Source organism: Ascidiella aspersa, chromosome 5 (genome assembly GCF_963924565.1).
Source record: "Ascidiella aspersa chromosome 5, kaAscAspe10.2, whole genome shotgun sequence".
Classification (NCBI taxonomy): domain Eukaryota; kingdom Metazoa; phylum Chordata; class Ascidiacea; order Phlebobranchia; family Ascidiidae; genus Ascidiella; species Ascidiella aspersa.
The window spans coordinates 28254502-28276671 of record NC_139451.1 but is presented as its reverse complement, the minus strand read 5'-3'; the positions used below and the strand labels follow the sequence as shown (position 1 = coordinate 28276671).

The following is a 22170-nucleotide window of genomic DNA, read 5'->3' as shown; positions in this document are numbered from 1 at the left end:
ATATTATAGTTAGTCATCCGATTATCACCTGATTATACGTACCCATTTGCAGTTATGTCCAGTACAATAATTAGCGCCACGGTTTAGAAATGTTAATGATTCGACTCTTTCAGAACAGAGTTTATGGAACTTTCTTTGCTTGTGGCGCAGTGAAAAAATACTTACAAACAACAATATTACTTACAAAAAACAATATCATAATTCAGTGGTTCTCAACCGGGGTACCGCGGCATTCTAGGGTTCCCCTTTCTAATGCTCAAGGGTGCCTCGAGATATTTGGGAATCTTTTAGAATTTGATTTTTGCGGTAATTGGTTAGTAAGGCTTTTACTCTTTTTGTATGATTAGAGTACAACCATAGAAATATAATTTTCACAATGTATGTAGTTGTTTGTGTTGTTCCAGTTCCGTTTATAGGGACATTATAGTATGCAACTTAACGAAAATTATAGTAGGGGGTGCCGCAATCTAATTATTTTGGGGGAGGGTTCCTTAAGCCGTAAAAGTTTCGAAACCACCGTCATAACGTAACAATCCCCCTCCAATACACGAAAAAGCAATTGTTGAACATATTATTATTATCAGTTTTCTAATAGCATAATTTGCAATTACGTCTCGCATGCTTGGGCCGTCGCCTATTTGTGATAGAAATGGATTTTCTTGCAAAATAACAAAAAGGTTCGCGGCTAACTTAAGAATCTCTCTATATAAACTGTTGCTACCAGGCATGGTAATCTAGATCAAAAACAGCTCCTCTGGTAATTTTAATTCTATACCAACGTTTCGGCAACACCTGCAAGCCGCCTTCGTCAGGGTGAATGACACTGAACGCTCGTACAATCAATGGAAAGCACAAAAGGAACAAAGCAGAAATAAACGCGAGCAACAAAACGATAAGAAAATAATTAGCGATAATTAGCGATTGGCTCTAGTCGTTCAGCAGGTGCTTGTAGCATGCAGAGAGCATCACGTCAGTTTTGATGTTCATGGTGTTACCCTTCTTATGAATGTTCCACGATTTCCAAAAAAAAAATTCTGTAGTCTGATTCTCGTGCTATTATTGAAGCGCCACCAAAATCAATTTGGTGGCTTCGGGAAACAGCATGGTATGACAATGCAGACTTCTTTGCGTCGTTGTTTTCCACGTCCCTTTGGTGTTCTTTTCGGTGAGTCTTGAACGATCTTCGGTCTCGACGATATAGACCAAATTACAATCCGCACAGGGGATTGAATAAACCACCCCTCGTTGGTCAAAGGAACTGATGGGATCTTTGGGGTGACTCAGAAGCTTTCGGGGAGTATTGGCAGGTTGCACACCAACCGCTATACCGTGTGCAACCTGCCAGTGTAATTCTAATCTAATTTGAAAAAAATAAGAGGATCGCGAAAAAGGATCTAATTCTAATTCTAATCTAGTTTTTATGTTCACACATTTTGAGACACATACACATATTTTGAGGATCAATGGTTTGGAAAGTTGATGTTAGCTTACTTTTTATTTGTATTAAAAACGTCTGAAAATGTACACACTCATAAACGTTGGTGGCCGGGCAATTACAAGATTTATTTGCATGCTTGTGTATGTGCTTCCAGTTCAGTTATAACTAGAGTGATTGATATCAAACGGGAGACAAAAACGCAGCGAAAATAGCTGCTTTTTACGAGGCAAGGTCGGGCCGTTATAATCAGGGCCTTGTTTGTGAAGTCGTAAATATGTCGGTCGATCCATCGCGCCTCAGGATTGTGACGTCACAAGAGGGGCCACACCAGTCGGGCGGGTGACATTCCCTGCACGTTTCAACTACGCCGAAAGGTTAAATGATGACGATCACAACAAGATAAAACTACAGCAGTCTCGGCGTCATTAACTATAGTTACACCAGACTGTTTTGCATATAAGCTTGTTGCTATAATATTTAAATCAGGATTATAATTGATTAGTCTTTAGATTGTCTTTATATATTTTTTTGAACTAAATGCATAAATCTGTTTTATGCGTCGAATGCTTCTCGTATCTGTGTCCAATCATTCTCTTGAGGATTTTTAAGATAAGTTATGTTTTTTTAAGACGTAACTTTATGACGTCATATGTGAAAATTTTCAAGACCCCAAACTAAAATCCCGAATCCGTTGCTGATTAACACCACTATAAAGATATTTGATTATAAACAAACAAGTGTAAAACTATTCAGGGGATATTTTAAAGTGCAATTAATTGCATTGATGCAGTGAGTTTTGTAAGGTTTCGTATTGGTAAAGGCTAAGAAATTGAAGGGAACCTATTTCTTTTAAAGACTAACCATAGTAATTCTCTGCTGGAATTGCAGATGTAGGACAATTTTTCCTAAAACAAACAAGTGTAAAACTATTCGGGGGATATTTTAAAGTGCAATTAAGTGCATTAATACAGTCTTTTTTCTATGGTTTCGTTTTGGTAAAAATATCGGAGGGAACCTATTTCTTTTAAAGACTAACCATAGTAATTCTCTGCTGGAATTTCAGATGTAGGTTATATTTTCATGGACAGAAATTTACCATTTCAGTCCATGAAAAACATACTTTGTACCTTGCTCGCCACAATTTTGCCAAATACACCAGCAGGTGACAAGACGTCTCTCGTCATGCCTTTAGTTGACGGTGTAATTCTAGTTGGAAATCGATGATCATTTGTTTTGTCCATTCGTGCAGTGACAGCCAATGACACGTTGACAATGCCATAAAAAACGAACGAACAGCGCCCATTTCGATCTGCGTTTGACAGGTCAGCAATATAAGGCCAGCAATAATGTCGCGAGGAGATATAAGGCATGATGAAGACTTGCATAGGTTACCGAAACGTTGGTAAAGAATTGCAACTACCAGATGAGCTGCTTTTTTGATTTATATTACTATGCCTGGTAGCAATATTTTATATAATACCTGACTCCTGTAGGTGCGATTCTATACCGCTTTTGTTGTGCACGTACTATTAGATATACTAGCTGTATGTAGTTCATTTAAATCAAGTAAAGAACAGGTTTTATCTTGCCTTTGTGAAATTTACTGTGGTAATTTTGTGAAAAATATGATGTGGTCAAAACTTTGTCTCTGTAAGCCAAATTACTTCTGACCGAAGCTTTTCTGATATATACATTTTTTAAGTTGTTTATTGCACACATTTAATCCCAAATTAAAGAGTCCATTGACTTTTTTGGTTTTGAAATTTAGGTTTTTCTATTTTAGAGCAAATCGTGAAAATTTTTGAGGTGAATAGAGACATAGAAAAATCATGCCAAGAACTTATAAGCCCAAGCCGGGGGGTTTCGTATCGTCTTGAATCGTCCTGGACCTTGAACCGCCTGAAGTAAAATAAAACACAGAATACAACAATGTAGCTCAAGCAGGGATACAAGGCTGTTTGAAATGGCCAAAAGACACAGATAAAATGTTTTAAGATAATGAAGACATAAAAGAAAAACCAACCCCCCAAAACAAATAAAGCGTGGCATTTTTGAGGCGGCAGGACTATGAGCTAGATGGGGACATTAATGACATTTCTTAAAATTGTGTCCTGTAGAACTGTGGGATTTCCGTTCTGAGGATAAAAAATGGAGTTCAATTTGGAGATTTTTGTCCGAATTTTGTGTTTAGGGTAAAAACTTTCGCAATCTGAAATCCGATTGTGTGTTCGGAAATGTTGGATGTAAAGAATCAAAAACGAATTTGGAGATAGTGTTAGCTTGCTCTGATTAAAATAGCAAGTAGGCCTACAGATGAATGCTGCTAGCATAGATTGCCCTATTAGGTACATTTGCGTAGGTATAAAGAAAACATTAATCGGGCTCGCCTTGTCTGCTGGCTGTTTATGCCACGCATGAATTTATTTTCGTTTTGAAAATTGGTTGATTTATTAATTATCGGCATTATGCTGTTCTTTTCTGAAAAAGTAAGGTTTTTTTACAGTTTTACGTCCGAAACTCCGACGTTGCAAAGTTTACAAGGTATTGAGAAACACTGCGTTAGTATACCTTTAAGGTATCAATGAGAATGAGTACATTCCAGGTGTAGCATATATATACATTAACTTTCTCAGCTGAACATCTGAAAATTGAGGGGTTTGTTCTAACAGTGTCACGTTAAAGTCGTGCAGTCGGCGCACGTGTAATTTCAGAAGAAGCAGTAAATGTCAAATGAGTGCAGGGATGTCTTAATTGCGTTAATAGTGTCTTGACTCTTGATCATTACTTACTACGTCTTGACTTTTGACCATTTAAACATACGGTAAAGGTCTTTCACAGCGGTTAAGATGCCTGTAGTTCGATTAAAAGAATAATTTAAATTGATGAGAGACGTGATGCAAGTTTAGAAACTCGTCACCCCGAAATGGGCATATGGGGCAAAACTGTTACAGTAAAGTTTATTTTAGTTGTTAGTGTAATTTCGCGGACGTTGGTTTGTTTGACATCGTGGAAAATTTGAAGTATATAACAGTGGGCTTAACTAGCATTAAATCAGCCTTTCTAAACCAACGATGATCTTTATGTTGGTCATGCTCGTTTTAACAAGGTATTTTTAATTTTAATTGAAATAAAATAGAAAATCTGCCGGTTTTGAGTCCAAAGTGAACTTGCAAGTAAGTTTCATTTGTTGATTATTTTGCTACTTCACCTTATTTCGAGACTTAAAAAAAAAGTCGCAAAGTTAAGAGGTAGGAACGTTAAGAAAAAGTGTGTTTAATATCTTTAAGGTATCAACGAGTACATTCCAGGTTCATCATATATATACGTTAACTGTACATCGACGGAATTTTAATGAACACAGGGAAAAGCATAATAATTGGTGCCTTCGTTTCTACTTGTGTAATTAGTTTGCACTGTAAAGCTTTTTAAGTGGTGGATCGGTGTAATTGGAGGCTATGCCAATTTAATGACTAAGGGTCCTAATTTGTAGTAAACCGCTTCGTGCCAGCTTAAGTGAAATATTTTGTGAATGCATTAAGTGGGTGTTTTTTTAGTTTATATTGCCTATACCTCTTAGACGGGCACCACATCCGTCGCCTTGAAGCACACCCCAAATACCCGAATAGGCAAGTCCCAGTCAAAGATATTTGTAAAAGTCCAACTCAAGTCTATGGGAATAAATAACAAGTCAAGCCCCAGTCAAGTCATAATTAGAGCAAGTCAACTTCAAGTCATGTCCTTGTGATAAAATAAAACGTTAAACATTAAGTTTTAAACTCGTACGATTATGAATAATAACTAAACTAAAAAATAAGAATAACGCAACATACAGCAAGCAATTTGTTTTTTATGCAAAACTTGGACAAATAGCTCAATTTTGTAAAAAAAATACTTAAAGAAATACTTTCTTTCAACCCAAGTCATTTGTTCAAAAGACTTAAGTCAAGTCAATCCATTCATCCAAACACTTAAGTCAAAGTCTTTTAAAAAACAACGACATAAGTGCACTTAAGTCAAAATATTGACTCCAGTCATTTCAACACTGCGATTAGGTATTTAAAATATAGCGCTTAATAATAATAAAAAATGTTTCAAAAGAACCCTTTATAAAAGATACAATGCATATAGTAGCAAGACATATTAAAAGTAGTTCTGGAAAGATGAATTGCCAAGTTTCAATAATGCCCTACGCCGAACATTTACCGTCGGTTATAACTATATAGTGCGGTTAGTTTTGACCTATAAAATTAAAGCTTTGACAACTTTTGACCTAAAAATGTTTTTTTGAGAAAAAAAATTTGACTTACTAGGAATACATTGATTTGAACAAAAATTGGCCGGTGGGACGCAAATCAGTTATTTTTTATGCTTATGCAAAACTATCGAAAATGCTTGTTTGATATTTTTGAAGTATTAAAAAGTAAAAAAACAAATCATATAAACAACTATATCTAACGCGAAATCAAAGTTCGAGCTGAACCCAGCCGATAAACCACGTATATTGCTTAATTCTGCCGGCTCACGTATATCTTATATTGTACAAAAAACGAAGACAATGCAGTTAAAAGGTTTTTGGGTGTCATAAAAAAAACAAAAAAAACTTTTAACACGAAAAAAAAATTTCAAAAATCCCACAGCACCTTTTGTTAAATTGGTCAACGATTTTGACTTGAGATAATTTTGACAAATTTTGACCTATCGGGTGCACTCAGTTCAACATATAGTCGCCTTAGGGATAACCTTTTTTTGCTGTACCCCTCTCAAATCACTAACCAATTCTCGCACCCCCTTCTAGAATTACTTTATAAATAATAAAACATTGTCATTTAATTTTCATTAAGTAACTGACAACACTGTAACGCAATACCAAATGTGAGTTAGATTTATATTTAACTGAGCAAATTAATAAATTACAGTGATACAGTTTCTGTGTCTGATTCAGCGCCCCCACACCCTCTTGGAACAGTTCTCGTGCCCCTTGGGGTTTGCGAGCACCCCTGATTAAGAAACCTCTTTGAAACTGTTGTAATTCTTTTCAGCCGTACGCCATTAGAAACTAGCTTTAAAATTGCTGCAGTCGGAAATAAAGCACAATGATGTCACACCGTTCGTCGATTGCCATACAAGCAATAAACCACAGGCGTTCCATTCACCGTCGATCCATTAACCCCCCATCCCCAGCCCCAAGCCAACGAAATCTAGAAGTCGGGTGAGTGCTACGGTTGCTTAACCCAGAGCGTATATCAAAGGTCACAAAACTTCTGTACTTTAAAAGCCCGTTTACACTACAGCTGCACTAAGCTGAGCAAAGCGTAATTTGCATTTAAATTCTATTGTGGCGAGCGTTTTGCGCTTTGCTAAACTCAAGCCCCGTGCAGCTATAGAAAAACGTTGTGTTTTGGAGCGATTTTTACGCCCAGCGCAGCTCAGTGCAGCTGTAGTGAAAACAATTACACGCCCAGCTCAGCTCAATGCAGCTGTAGTGTAAACGGGCCTTAAGAAACCGATAGCTGTATGGCCTAGGGAAACTTTAAGCTTACGCCGGGTGTAAAAAAGTGTGTTATGAGGCGTACTTTGAAGTACAGACCTCCAGTTATCATCATTTTTGCGTCACTCTCAAACGCCTATGCGAGCATGTGCCTGTGGATATGTTAGACTCATTATTGCCTTTTTCTCGCGGTCATTATTGTGTTTTTTCTTGTGCTCCTACTTCGTGTACTTTAATTGTTTTCATTATTATTGACCAGGGTTTGTGCGAAAGCTTGTCGATAATTCAATTCAATTTGTCTTTATATAGGGCCACCTGATTTATATAGAGAAATCAGGTGGCACTGTATAAAGACAAATTGTATTTGATTCTCGACAAGCTTTCGCACAACCGTGCTTCATCAGGTCAAAGTATAATTTATATAGTGCCACTTGATTTATGTAGTGCCACCTGATTTATGTAGTGCCACCTGATTTATATAGTGCCACTTGATTTATGTAGTGCCACTTGATTTATGTAGTGCCACCTGATTTATATAGTGCCACCTGATTTATATAGTGCCACCTGATTTATATAGTGCCACCTGATTTATGTAGTGCCACCTGATTTATGTAGTGCCACCTGATTTATATAGTGCCACCTGATTTATATAGTGCCACCTGATTTATATAGTGCCACTTGATTTATGTAGTGCCACCTGATTTATATAGTGCCACCTGATTTATATAGTGCCACCTGATTTATATAGTGCCACCTGATTTATATAGTGCCCACCCCGGTTTGCAAAGATTTATTACCTTGATAATTATCGTTAAACGAAGGTTATGCCACAAAAACTGCAGTGAGCTTTATTAAATTGTCGTTCAGTTTCAATTCCATCAAAGTTTAGCTGGCATACCACAACAATTCAATTGTTCTTCATCTTTTTTTTAAATAGTCCTGTAGAAGTAACTTTGCGGTTTAAATTTGGCAAGAGGGCTGTCGTATTATGACTCCTGCTCTAGCTTAGAACTAGGTAAACTACAAATTTAATCTAACCCGCGGCTTATTTTCTAAAAAAGCAAAGTTTTTGTATATTTTTTCGAGTTATTTACAGTTGTAAGACATCCTCGCCTATTCCTACAGCTTGATTTTAAAAGGTGTCACACTTTGTGTGCATTTTAAATATTGTTATTCGCAAAAGCGTTGTACCCAAAATAAAGAGCTGAGTAAAATGTTTTTTACACCTTTTCGGTAAAAAAAAAATTTTCGTTCACCTTAAACGTATAATATTTTATTGCTGAATAAGGTTTTGGGTAGGGTATTAGGGCTGAGTAGACACATACTTTTTTATATTTAAAAAGCTTTTCATCTTTTAAGGTTTATTCATCATAACAGTTTACGTCCGCTTGTCTTGGGTAACACATTCTCTTTAGATTTATTACCATTTTAAAGTCTAACGCTTGGTGTCTTGAGAACAGCGCGGTAATCACACTTTATTCCGCATTTTGTTATTTCGCTTTAAGTGCTTTCAGATAAATGAAGCGCATCAGTGTAAGAATGACTAGTCAATGACTTGACTTAGTCATTGTGTTATTTTTTGTTATTTTTAGGTGTGCTATTACTCATAATCGGGCGACTTCCAATTTTAATAGTTTAGTGATTGAACTAGAAGACAACATGTTGCAGTCTAATCGTTTGAAGTGCAAACTTAAGATAAATAGCTCAATTTTATAATAAAATGTTAAATGAAAACACTTAATTTCAACTCAAGTCAATTGAATTAATTACTTAATTTCAATTCAAGTCATTTGTCCAAAATACTTAAGTCCAATCAAGTCATTTGTAAGTAGTGACATAACTCACGTCATTGATTAACTCATTGCCACACTTTGCAATTGGGCCTACAGATGTAAACTTGTGACTGAACCCTTTACAATACGTACCGACCAATAGTAACATAACACAATCCAACATTAAAAAAAGCAACCAACCGCGCAAAACAGGCCAGCGCCAAGGCTTTTTAGGAGCACAGCCAGCGGAAAGGGGGAGCACAGCCAGTGAAAATTTTTGGGGGGTCAAGTTTGAACTTTTTTCGTTTAGCTTTTTCCATTGTATGAACTGTCCTATCGAACACAAATAAATATCTAGCAAATCGTTTCGAGCAGTAACTGGCTGAGTTTTAATGCAATACTCAAAACCTTTTGAAGAGTAAAACAAAATGATTAAAAAGTAGTAAAACTACACTAATGTATAGCAAACATAATAATAACTACAACGTATGTGGCGTAACAGTGTATGACAATTAAAGGTGTGGCATGCCTGTGATAGACTGTTGTGGTAGCCTACTGCTTATAAATGCTACAAAACAAATTATTAATAAAGAGTATTTATAAATTTTTGGGGGGGGGCTATGGCCCCTGTGCCCGCCTGGCTACGCCTATGAGCACAGCTAAATATAACATACATTTCTTGTTTTTTGTGTGCAGCAGCCGGCGACTACACCCCTTTAACCAGGGACAGGTAAGCCAGGTGGAAAGCAGCAGCAGCAACCCTAGTCGGTTGCTTCGTAAAAAGAACACTGGAACCTTTGAGGAGTTCGTGATGAAATCTACCCGAGATTATAACGGAAACTTCTCTAGCGCCACCAAGCGACAACCCGAAGCGGGTCAAGCCGGTTCGCCCCTCGATTGTGACATCACAACGGTTCATCCGCAATACGAGACCACGGCTATAGGTAGGCTCAACTGCTCTGCGGTTCACAGAAAAATAAAGCGTGTTTTAATGTAGCACTGAATATGTGATAATGGAAATCACCTTGACCCTTGCAAGATAAATGTCGACATTAATTTCTGATCGGTAAGAGAAGGATAGTCTAGCCAAGCTAGCAATTCAGGCACTATTAAAAGATCTTAAAATATGTGTATAGGACTGTATTTGGCCAGCAAAGGCATCGTCAGTATATCTTATTCAAATAGAATGCGTGTCTTAAGGGGGAAGTGGTTCCCTTCTGTCACGCGCATTTTACATATCTGGCCTTTACTCGTAACTCTGACCTGTTTTAATTGTGACAGGTTTGCTGGAAAGTGACTTAAACTACTGAAAAATTTTTGGCTTTTCAAAAAAATACAAGTTTTAAAGGCGTCTCAGTGTAATATATTTGGCAAAAATAAACTGTACGCACGGTCATGAAGCGTTGTCTCCTCTTTCCTTATTTTAAAAGTAAAATTAAATAAAATATCGCTAAGTTTAAGCCTAAACAAATTACATCGAACAGGTCTTTAACAAATTACTGGAAAGAAGAACTATTTAATTCGTTTTCGACCTTTTGAATTTCACAGATGGCGAATCAAAAACCTGTGTAGGACTGAATTATCTTATGTTAAAAATAAATGTTATTATTACCGCTGACTGGAATATGTTGCTAGTTTCCTGAAATAACATCCCTCTGTAAGATTTATAATTTATTACTAACTCAAAAAATGTTAATTTATTGCCGACGCGGTATTTTGGGCACGAATAGCATCTGCTTAAATGTTTCCTTATATTCTAAATAAATAATGCATTTTTCGCTGACTTGATTATGTGTGAAGTTAAAGCTGCTTTTTCCAAATAAGCATCTCTCTGTAAATTTAAAATTTATCGCTAACCCGAAATCATTTTTTGTTGTTGTTGCCCTTTGAATGGTTTTGAGTATTGCGTTAAAACTCAGTCAGTTGCTGTTCGAAACGGTTTGCTAGATATTTATTTGTGTTCGATACCGCAGTTCATACAATGGAAAAAGCAAAACGAAGAAAAAAGGCGAAATAAAAATTTTAATTTATTGCCGAAGGGGTATTTTTGGGCACGAATAGCATCCTTAGCATGTTTTCTGTACACTGTGTGTTCAAGAAAATCAATAGCCACGTCTGTTGACGTTCCTGTTACGCCATCGAAGTTGCTATTAATTCTGACTCAGGGGATACGCCGTACTATTGATCTGGCGTCGGACTGCGACGAAATGCAGACAAAGCTGTAGTTAACTTCTAATCGTTATTTTATTCCCTGTCGACATCCAGCTGGAGCAAGTCAAGGCGCTGAGTGTGATCATTAACGCCCGTGCGCTAAGTAGAGTTAATGAATAGCTGATTTTCAAAGAAGATTTCGAACAACCTGCTTCTCGGATCACGTACAGAGAGTTAATAGAGTCGTTAAACTGAACTATACAGCATTTCGGTGCAACAGATTGTTATTTGCAAAATATGCAGCATGCAGTACTGTAATGACTTAATTCAATGATATTAAGTCAATAATTGAAATGAAGTGTTTAAGTAATTTTTTTTTTAAATTGAGGTATTTATTAGACAGGTCATTTACAAGTCATTTGCCTGAAAATATTAGGTCAGTTAAGTCATTTTCCCGAAATGACTTATGTCAAGTCAAGTCATTTAAAAACAGTGAATTGAGTGCACTTAAGTCAAGTCATTTACTTATGTCATCACAACTTTAACTCCCATTATTTTAAAAAAGTGTTCAACCACATATACTTCGCCAGCCTATAGTTGTTTTTCTACCCTGGCCTTGTTGTTTGAAAGTCCTTTAATTGATCGATTGATTCGGCTAGCTAGTCCGTTGAAGACTCACGGTGTGCTAAAGTGGTATTTTATTTTACCCAGGGTAAATTAAATTTCGAGTCCAGTTATTTATGACCTTATATTTGATTCGTTTACTGTTACCTTCAACAAATATGCTATATAACCTTGGGTCATCGAGACTGAGGTTTTCGTGTGAGTTTGGAACTTTATTCTTTTTTAATATTTCTATATATTTTTGAAGTATGTTTGCTTTACGCAGAGGATTCAATACACGGCACGTATACTCCTAACGTATATATCAATACCCTACCGAAAATCATCACTGATTATTTCTTGTGTAATTTTGATGTTAATATGTGTGATCGCAGACACACTTTCAACTTAACGTTTTGATCTAATAATACAGCTGTAGTTTAATTGTTAGGTGCTACATACGATCTAATTTATTATTTATTTTTTAATCTTACGTCGATAGCTGGATATTGAAATTCAGATTTAAAATATAGTTCTGTATGTCAACGCTGTGCGAACCAAGTAAACGACCTTTGTTCCAATGTAACTAACAACCTTGTTAATTACCGCTCCCTTATGTAATGATCGTTACTCTCTAAATCGGTAAACTATGTGTGAGTCAGTTAAGTGAAGTATTGACAGAGGCCCAATGCAGCTAGAAAAATTGCTTCATAATATTGTATTCTGAATATTGGCTGAATATTGTATTCGATTTGAGTTCACTTAAATTTACTTTTTTTAAGCTTAGGATTCGATCTTATACCATTAAGTAATTTTAATGAATAAATGTATTACTGCCTTGTTTGACAATTTGTAACCAAAAATTTCCTTTTATAGAATGCTATCCGAGTCACAATTTTCTGCTGGTCACCTTCAGTGGGAGTTGCTACTGCACACCAGTGTTGTAAACAAGTCATTTTAAAATGAATTAAGTCCCAGTCAGGCCATTTGTAAAATAACTTAAGTCTAACTCAAGTCTTTTTCAATAAATAACTAGCCAAGTCAAAGTCCAATTCATCAGTTACGCAAGTCAAGTCCCAGTCAATATAATTAGAGCAAGTCAAACTTCAAGTCATTTCCTTTATATAAAAATAATACGTTAACTAGTAGAATATTATACTCGTACGATTAGGAACAATACCTGAACTTAAAAATAAGAAAAAATATTTCTTTTATGTGCAAACATTTAAATAGCTCAATTTTATGAAAATAACACTTAAAGAAAACACTTCTTTTCAACCCAAGTCATTCGTCCGAAAGACCTAAGTCAAGTCAAGTCATTTTGCCCAAATGATTAAAGTCAAGTCAAGTCATTTGAAAACAGTGACTTAAGTGCACTTAAGTCAAGGCATTGGCTTAAGTCATTACAACACCGCTGCACACTACTTATTAAACCCCATTACGAGCTATAGGAGTGTTGAAATCCCTAACGGGTTTTGTTCCGTGCAGAAGGAAGGAGACAAAACACACTCAAGCCCCAGCGACCCACACTCAGGAACTACAGAATCAAAGCGATCCGAAGGGGAGTTTCCGATATCGCTCCGGCCAATGCCAAGTCGCGGTCGTTTAGGGAGGCGGCAAAAGGTGAGGGCTGCTCATCAGGGCTGCGGAGTCGGTTACAAATAACCCGAGTCCGACTCCGGCCAAAAAAACGAACCCGAAGTCCGACTCCGGTCAAATGTGTGATTTCGTCGAGTCCCGAGTACGTCTCTGACTCTACAGCCTGTATTCCGCCAGTTTACGTAACTAACTACGGTTGGTATTTAGCAATCCACCTATAGGAGTGTCGTATAATTCATTCACTTACAATACATGGTTGGAAAATATTCAATCATATGCTATTCCACATTTACAATTTCCGTTGGCGGCCATATCGGTTTTAAACATTGGTACTGCACATGCGCATGTCGGACTCGGGTAGTTTTACGTGGTCTTATCCGAGTCCCGAGTCTGACCCCAGAAAAACAAACCGACTCCGCAGCCCTGCTGCTCATTACGGAAAGTGTTCTGTTCCGGGCTGCTTAGTCAACTTGTTAGAATTCGTTCGTTTAACCTAATTGATAAAAGGCACCACACCCACAAACACAAGTTAAATTGATGGCGAACACTAATCCTTCCTTGGTTCAGTTTGAAATCTTTAGTTACAGAAACCCGGACCTTATCCTGCCTAGGTATTAGTACTAAATTTAGAACTCATACGGCCGCAAACTGTAAGCGTAGAGCTGCTCGAATGCTATGCGGTAGGGCATTTTCCAACTACGCATTGTGGGTGGATGAGTTACATGTCACCCCTATAAGTGGATTGCTATATGTCGACCCTGTGTTATAGTTTCGTTGATTCAGATAATATAGGCTGTAAAGTAGGACCTGAGCTATGGAATCTACAGGTCGGCAATCGGAATTGGGTTATTTGTAATTGTAACCGGCTCCGCAGCCCTGGTTTTGTCTTGTCGTGACCAGATAAAGTATTTTGCCTTGTATTTTGGACGATAATTTAAGACGGGCCTGCACAAATCAAAACCCTGCTAAGGCCCCTACTTTAAAACTGACCGCACATGCCAACTTTAAGGTGGTATAGGCACTAATGTTATATTTTAGTGAATAGGCTACTAGAACAATTTTTCTAGAGGGGCGGTGAAAGATTTTTGTGACTTAAAATGTATATATATATATATCAATTGAAGTGCTATAAGTGTATATATATCTTATTAGCCTTTGCTTTCTAATTCTTTTCCGCTATATCACGACCCTATATAAGTTTACAAAATGGGAAACATGCCATGCAAATTGTTTTAAGTTGGCGAACGACTGGATTAGAGGTATGGTAAAAAAAAAGTATAGAAAATACTTCGAACAAATGTTAGGATGGGTAAGGTACGACGTAATGTGTACTGCAGCTATTTTTTAGGTTAGGGTTCACGTTAGCGTTTGGGTTGGGGTTGGTGAGTCAAGCATTATTATATTTATTCTCAATAGATGACTAAAAACTAAATAATATTGTTTAACATATTTGTACGGTTGCGAGTAGCTACATTAGGCCATTAAGCATTACGCCATACCTTATCCTGCGTTGCACAGTTTAACATTTGGTCAAAGTATAACATGTAGCCTATGTTTAGTAATGTCATGGTCTATCAGTGTTGTAAACAAGACATTTTGAAATGACTTAAGTCCCAATCAAGTCAATTGTAAAATAACTTAAGTCCAAGTCAAGTCTTTTTGAATAAATAACAAGTCAAGTCCCAGTCCAAGTCTTCAGTTGCGCAAGTCAAGTCATAATTAGAGCAAGTCAACTTCAAGTCACGCCCTTGTCGTAAAAATAAAACGCTAAACCATTGAAATTTTTAAACTCGCACGATTATGAGCAATAACTGAACTAAAAAATAAGAAAAACGCAACATATAGCAAGCAAACTGTTTTACGTGAAAAAATTTGGATAAATAGCTCAATTTTATTGAAAAAAAGCTTACAGAAAACACTACATTTCAACCCAAGTCATTTGCCCTAAAGACTTGAGTCGAGTCAAGTCATTTGTCCCAAAGACTTAAGTCAAGTGATTTGAAAACAGTGGCTTAAGTGCACTTTTTGACTTAGATCATTACAACACTGTGGTCTACTCGCGCGGCAGCAAACTAGAAAAAAACTCAAACGTCAATATGGGAACGTGTACACGGCCGCTTGTATTTATGGCCGTACAGTTCTGTCTCACTATATTCTTCAACAAACTAGACAAGAAACGTGATTTATTTTGTTGTGAGGCCTATGGGCACTATCATCCTGTATCTTATAGCGCCGGGCAAATCATGAGCAAATATATGGCTATGGCTTCGGGTCGAGCCAGAGCGCTATAACTACAGCATTGGTCAAATTGATTTTCTTTCCTTGGGTATGACTGCGCGCATTCGCACGCGCACGCAATAACCTTTCTTCCCGACGTCGTCTTGTTTTAATCCGTCCCTGAATAATTTAAGGCAAGCTACGTTGGTATAGAATGCGAGAGCATCGGCCGACGACCAATATATAAACACGGGCGCCCAATGTCGCTTGACCGTCGCACAAGTGTTGATAAGTGTACACAGTCATTACGAGAGAGCGTAGGCCTGGGACACATAACATTAGGCCAGCTAGGTAAACGCGTCAATAATAAATTGGACAGTGTCGAAAATGCAGTGGTTTTGTGTTACCAGGTATAAGATATGCTGTAAAGAAGCTCTGCCGGCACTTAAACTTTGGATAAAACAACTAAGTACCGTAAGAACATCTTTACAGCATTTAAAGACTAGTAGCAAACCCACTTTATTTTCGACACTGTTCAATTTATTATTTACATGTTTAACATGTCGGCCTTATGCAGTATATATCAGTATATATGTAGCGGTTGCAGTATTACGCAGTGGTTGTACTAGCCATTGGCGGATTTCGTGTAACACGATAATGTAAAAGTGGTAATTCGTACAGGTTTTCTTAAAACGTTTTGTGACTAAGCCAATTATATTTCCGGATTATCAGTCGCTTTGCGCAGTCAGTTGTCAGTCTGATGTGTATTGCGTCGTTATTACACACTAATAGTACCATGTTTTCTTATGTTACCAAAAGGTAATTGACAAATACCTTCATTTCTGCTTGGGCACTGTTTCGTGTATCCCTACGATACGCCTTTACTTTTCAATGTCGTTTAACGCCTGTCTTGTTAATTTAATTCGCTGAAAGGGCGACTTTTCGAGGCCACAAAATAATCTCTCGGAAAACGATGGAAATAGTTTTTCCACGAGATCAGTCGTAGGCCCATTGTTGCTGCTCTATAAATTATTTATTTTAATTAGCCTTGATGCGAATCTAACTCGCAAAAATTACATGTAAAAGGTGCTGACTACTATGGTGATTATGCACAGTCAAGAATTATAAAAGCTATGATTAAGATGCGTTGGCATCAAAATCGTTTAACACAGCCTGACCGGAACAGCGCTACATTGCAGCTATTGGTAAATAAATAGAACCTGATAAAGCCCGATAAAATCAGTGTGTGGCCCATAAATCAGTGGTTAGGGTTTACATCGGTGAGGCTAAAGCACCTTAAAGCTTATCGTATAATTGCAGGCATTAATTATTAGTACAGGCATCAGGCTGCAGGGTATTAAGGTAAATAAACCACACGTTCTTCGTGAAAGAAAAATCAACGTTCACATGTTATTAGCTTAGGTCGCATATAAGGCCGTACTTGTCGTGAAGGTTTGTATATTGTGGCATTTTTAACAAATGTCAAAGAAGCCTGTAAATCAATCAAGCAATGAATTAATTATGTTGTACGTATGTTATAAAAGGCGAAACCACAAAGCGTCCGTCGAATAAAACGTCAAAATTTTGCAAAAAAAGTGAAATAAAAAGTGTTCTGAACCCCAAGCACCCCAATGTAGGACAACTAAATAGTCGCAGCAGAATCCTCATACTTTTTAAACTGTTTTATGCAAGAAATGAAGATCACGCACAACTGCGTCTGTCGACGGGACTCTACCGAACGCAGAAACGCCGCAGCCTGGGCCTTCAGCGCCTACCTCGCGCTCATTTGCGTCATCATGCCTCTGACGTCATTCAGCGCTGACGTGGCCTTCTACGCGCTGTGCAAACGTCACTATAACGACACCAACCAGCTACTGGAAAGGGCAAAGGTCATCATGCCGCCAAACATAACTTCTCATATCGCGCGAACTGTATCGGTGCCAGGACCGCACCAAAACTGGCACCGCGAGGCCCACAATGGGCCCAACAGGCCCCGGAGCCAAGTGCGCCACCGACGCCATCGACGGGACGCCCCCTTACCTCCCCTGGGGCTCGTTAACGTGAACATGAGGGGTGAACGGACCCCACAGGAGAAGCGGCCCGGCGACGGCCGGAATCGAACGGCGGACGAAGCGCGCAGTTACGTATTGAACGTGACGTCACCAACCATGACGTCAGTCAGGAATCGGACGCGAAGTAAGTCTGGGCTCTATTTTAGGTTTGGTATGAGCGTAAACTGTTTTTAGGACGAACTGATGTTATTTGAATAAGTGCATAGATTTTAAACTAAATGCCGTTTTCCCGTCAAAGTACAAAGCCAGCGATAAAAAATCATGCCATTAGTACAGGGGTCGGAAACTTACGGCTCGCAGGCCATATATGGCTCTTTTGATGAAATATTCTTAGCCTACTTGATAAATTCTAAGCTATCATTTCTCAGCATGATTTATATAAAACTCCACGCCGTCACGGCCTCTTTCCTAACTATTATTTTTCTTTTTAGCACACATATATACCAGTAAATATTAAAATCCTACTTGTGGCTCTCATGGAAATACAACCACGAATATTGGCTTTTATGGCTCCCTTAGCTAAAAGGTTCCCGACCCCTGATTTATTACGTTCTGTGGCAGATATGATATCCCCTATCATAACACCAATAATACTAACAGGGAGATAGAACAAACTACTGTTATTTTACAGAAGTAGGTATCATTTTGAACGTTTCAAATATATTTTTATTCATTTTAAACATAATGATTGCAGTTTGTTTGCCTTGTAGTGGTGTATATATTTAAACTTAGAATCAGTGCCTTTCACTATGTTGAAAATGAATGACGAGATATTCAAAACGTTCTCTGTATGGGCTTTGGTATTCTTACTACAAACCCCAACCGTTCTGCTCCATACTGCTATTTAAATAATTGCATTGATTTGTAAACTTTAATAGCCGTATTCTCGTTTAAAGTGCAAAGCCGTGCGATGAAAATTATGTCATTGGTACTGTATGTTCTGCGGCAGATATAATATTCTCCATCATAACACCACTATTACTGGCATGTAGGGATGTCCGTTATCGGATTGGAGGCGATATCAGATACCAAGTGGTAGTATCGGTACTCAATTGGTAATTTCAATCTTTATTTGCGCTTCAATACAGAGTATCTACCTAGAAAAGTTAAAAACTGGAGATCAACTTATTATGCAAGGTTTAATGTGCGACCAACAACGAGATGTGACGAAACAAATAAATTTACATAAAACCTTTAATTGTTGCGTATTTGTGATATTGTTGCATAGATATTACGTAATGGTAATGCAATAATTTCCCGATAATAAAAAATCTGTTCAAACATTTAGAAATGCTCGACCCACTGCCCTAAATAAATAACCATTCTGAGGTCATATCGAACGAATTTATTCGCAAGGCATCGTAAAAAATTCCATCAGATATACGTTTTACGAAAATTAAACTTCTTCACTTTAGGCGAGGAGGCTTGCGGACCAATCAACGACGTAATCAAATACATGACGACAAAGCAAGCAAAGAGGCAATTGGACCAACACAAGCACGCAATGGTCGAGGTGTTCGGGCCAGTCTTTATCATCGGATCATTTCCCTCCCTGGTGCTCAGTATAGTTACAAGGTGCTGGGGAGATTGTTGGGAATTATGCTCCGTATAGTAACAAGGTGCTACCCGTGTTTTTCCTGGGAAGACGCCGGAGTGCGTGCAAGTGAAAAACAATCGTTAAAGAGCCTTGCGTGAATTATTGAATAAGAGTGGAGCGGTTGAGGTTTAATGATGTAACGAGGCTCATTGACCAGCCAGAGAGACAAGGAAAATGTGTAAACAAATTAGTCCAAAGTGTCTATACATGGCAGGGGTTCTTAAACCCCTTGGGGGTCCGTGAACTAGTTTTAGGGGGTCCATAAAGGCCGAATTAAAATATTGGTCTATATTTAGGAAGCAATTTTTTTTAAAAGAAAACAGTTTAAAAATAAAACGGTTTGGCACTGAATGTCTTTTTCTATTTCACTTTTACATATTTTGATGGAAATTGCCATTACTACAGATATCTAACTAAATTCAAAAGCCAGTGGGTTAGGTGTCAATAGGAAGATGCAAACTTCCAGGCAAGGGATGGAGCAATTAATATTTTTTTACCAAGGTCTGCACGAAACAAAAATGTCTAGCGGGTCGTGTCAAATAGGATTTCCAACACACATTTAATAGTGTGGAAGGCTTATTTACAACTTTTAACATTTTAGCACTAAAATGCATCTGGACGATTAAATATAGCGCAAACCGTGAAAGGTAAGCTGGAATTCTTTATTCGTGTAGGTTGGTGATAATGATCACGCAGCACCATCACATCATCTCAGCGTTTGCAGTCAACGTTCTTGTGATGCCCCTGCAGCTGATTACTGGCGCCTTAAGCGTACACTCCGCCGCCTATCACGTCGGAAACTTCGGCTTTGAGTAAGCGATTAGGCGAACTGCATGTTGATAAAATTTGGTTTAAGCGAAAAAAGCTGAGAATTGATGCTATGCCTATTATACAGTAGTGTTGCAACAAACTTTTGGAATTCCAAGCCTATGAAGGCAGCTGCCCAAATTTAAGTTTGCTAATAATTGCTGTAATATTCTCTAGTGTTCGTCATATAACATTAAAAATAATCTTATCCTACTTACATCTGTTGAATTATATTTGGGATGGCTCTAATTCTTTGACACGGGGTCGCTCGGGAGTCTTGGTAAAAAGGGATCTGAAAAATAAGTGATACTTGTTATACCACATTCTAAAATTACGAAAAAACGTAGAAGGCTCGTTTCTCGGTTTTAAGTAGTGTCTGTATTGCGCGGAAAACTCAGAAATGCAAGCCCACCATTTTTCGACAAAAGATGTCGACGTTGCAAAATGGCCCGCTTTGCGTTTTTCATCATTTTGTTTACCGCTCGTACCTTCGGGGACAACGTTCGCAGCAGTGACAACAAAAACGGCTAAGCGTAAGCTAAAGGTTTAGTGCCCGAGCCTAGAAGCGTGGTTTAAGCGTAGCTATTGGGTTCCAGCGACGATACAGTCCTAAAAACAACCCTAACCCAATCACTCTCATTCAGGTGCTGGGAATGCGCAATAAATGACCGGTGCCCGCGCGAAGGGCTACAGTCTTGGGGCAGCGACGACCTGAACAAGGTTCTGCTGGTGTCGCTGGCCGCCAAAGCATTGGACGGACTGGCGGGAGGCTGTGTCCTAGCGACGGTGAGTATATCTAAATGGGAAGCGCCCGTCTTTTTACAAGCCAACGCAAAAGCAACACCAGCATGTTTGGAAATATTTTTATACACAAACATTATGCATAATTACCGCATATCACACAAACACTAGAAGTACACTTACCAAGCGGTAGACATACAAACCAGCCGACTTTTTTCTTGTGAAAGGTGGTGCTGCGTATAATCTGGATGAAGGATTCCCACAGCCATATATGGGCGACTGCTGGAAGGGTCTTCTTTTCCTTCATGTCTTGCGCTGCCCTCCTACCCCTTTCGGCCATAATGGTGATCACACCGGCGTTGCTCGTACTTAGGTAAGTGAGTGTTTTGCCCATAAAAAAATGCTGCCACCGAAAAACCGGCGCCCTAAGTGATTTAGTAGTGCCGTTCGAGCTTCGAGGTCCCTCGTCGTTTTTCGCCAAGTTTGTGGCAAAAAGGTGTCACGAGCACCATAGGGAATTGTGTAATTCTAACTAAGTAACTTAATACGCCCCAATATAAAATGTAGCCAGATACTACATAATAGTAAAAAAGTAAAGCTTACCGGGCTTACCATAGTGCCCATACTTACGACCGTTACCAATACTAAAAACTGCTGAAAACGATGACACGGGCTCTTTGAATGCCATCTCTGCAGACGCAACTGAAAACACGGAAGTACATTTTTGAAAACAGTAACAAAACGAAAACCAACCAGTTATTTTCAGCACAACCGTGCTTCATCAGGTCAAAGTAAAATAAAGCGCCAACTATATAGAATTAGACAAACACGGCTATTTACAAAGAAAGTTATTTTAAGTACCATATCTTGCAGGTATAAATTCCTGGAGAGGCTCCCAGATTTCGAAGGGAAAGACGCCATCCGGATGTCAACGACGGTGCTGCTCGCAGTTGGCGCTTCAGTGTGGGCTTCGACTGGGACTGCGCTATTTCTATACCTCTTGTATAAAACTTGCGTCTACTGCAAGGTCAAGGAACACGCGAGCAAAAGCTGAACTACGACTATCTACATTTTGAAATATTACACTGTGCTTGTTTGTATAGTTATTACCCAAACTCGTTTATTTTGTAAAATAAAACCTACTATTCCTTCGTAATCTTGTCTGTGATATCAAGAACCTACTCAAACCAGCAGCAACACGTAAAAACGGTAAAATACAAAACGTGGTTTGTTTTTATACGACGTCGCACATAATTGGCGTCTTTGCTGATTGCAATCAGCGGAAAGCTAAAGAATGTTTAAAGGGAGTTAATTTTAGTTGGCGAAAAAAGAACACCAATATTGTAAAATGTATGTTTAAATACACTTTAAAAAAGAGTTAGGATTTGTTTATCATTCCACAAATATACTATAATTAATATGAAAGAAGTTTAGAAGTTTGAGCAAACTAAAGTCGTATTTTTCATCCACAGTCCTTTGTTGTTAGATAAAAATTTGTTAATATTAACAACATGGTATGTAATGTTTACGTTACACTAATTCTACAGCTTAAGGGTAACCCTTTCTTGGTCTGTGCTCTTTTATTCATTTAATTTTGGTCCCCAGAAAAATAAACGTAAAAATGTGGTAAGCGGTAATTCGCGACGAGGAAGTTGTTTATTTCTTTTTATTGTCTTCAAACTTCT

General features: G+C 38.1%; 1 protein-coding gene across 2 annotated transcripts; it reads left to right on the top strand.

The window, feature by feature from the left end:
* The first annotated feature begins 6516 nt into the window (after positions 1-6516).
* LOC146145766 (uncharacterized) lies at positions 6517-21549 on the top strand. Of its 2 annotated transcripts, none has more exons than XM_083390243.1 (9): positions 6517-6647; positions 9395-9642; positions 12944-13075; positions 16961-17464; positions 18756-18915; positions 19612-19749; positions 20389-20530; positions 20713-20858; positions 21359-21549. In XM_083390243.1, exons 1-9 carry the CDS (start codon positions 6532-6534, stop codon positions 21537-21539), a joined length of 1767 nt encoding a protein of 588 aa, XP_083246369.1. In that variant the 5' UTR covers positions 6517-6531; the 3' UTR covers positions 21540-21549. The 2 variants fall into 2 exon arrangements, with proteins under 2 accessions (XP_083246369.1, XP_083246368.1); XM_083390242.1 differs by having other exon boundaries at positions 12941-13075.
* The last annotated feature ends 621 nt before the right edge of the window (positions 21550-22170 follow it).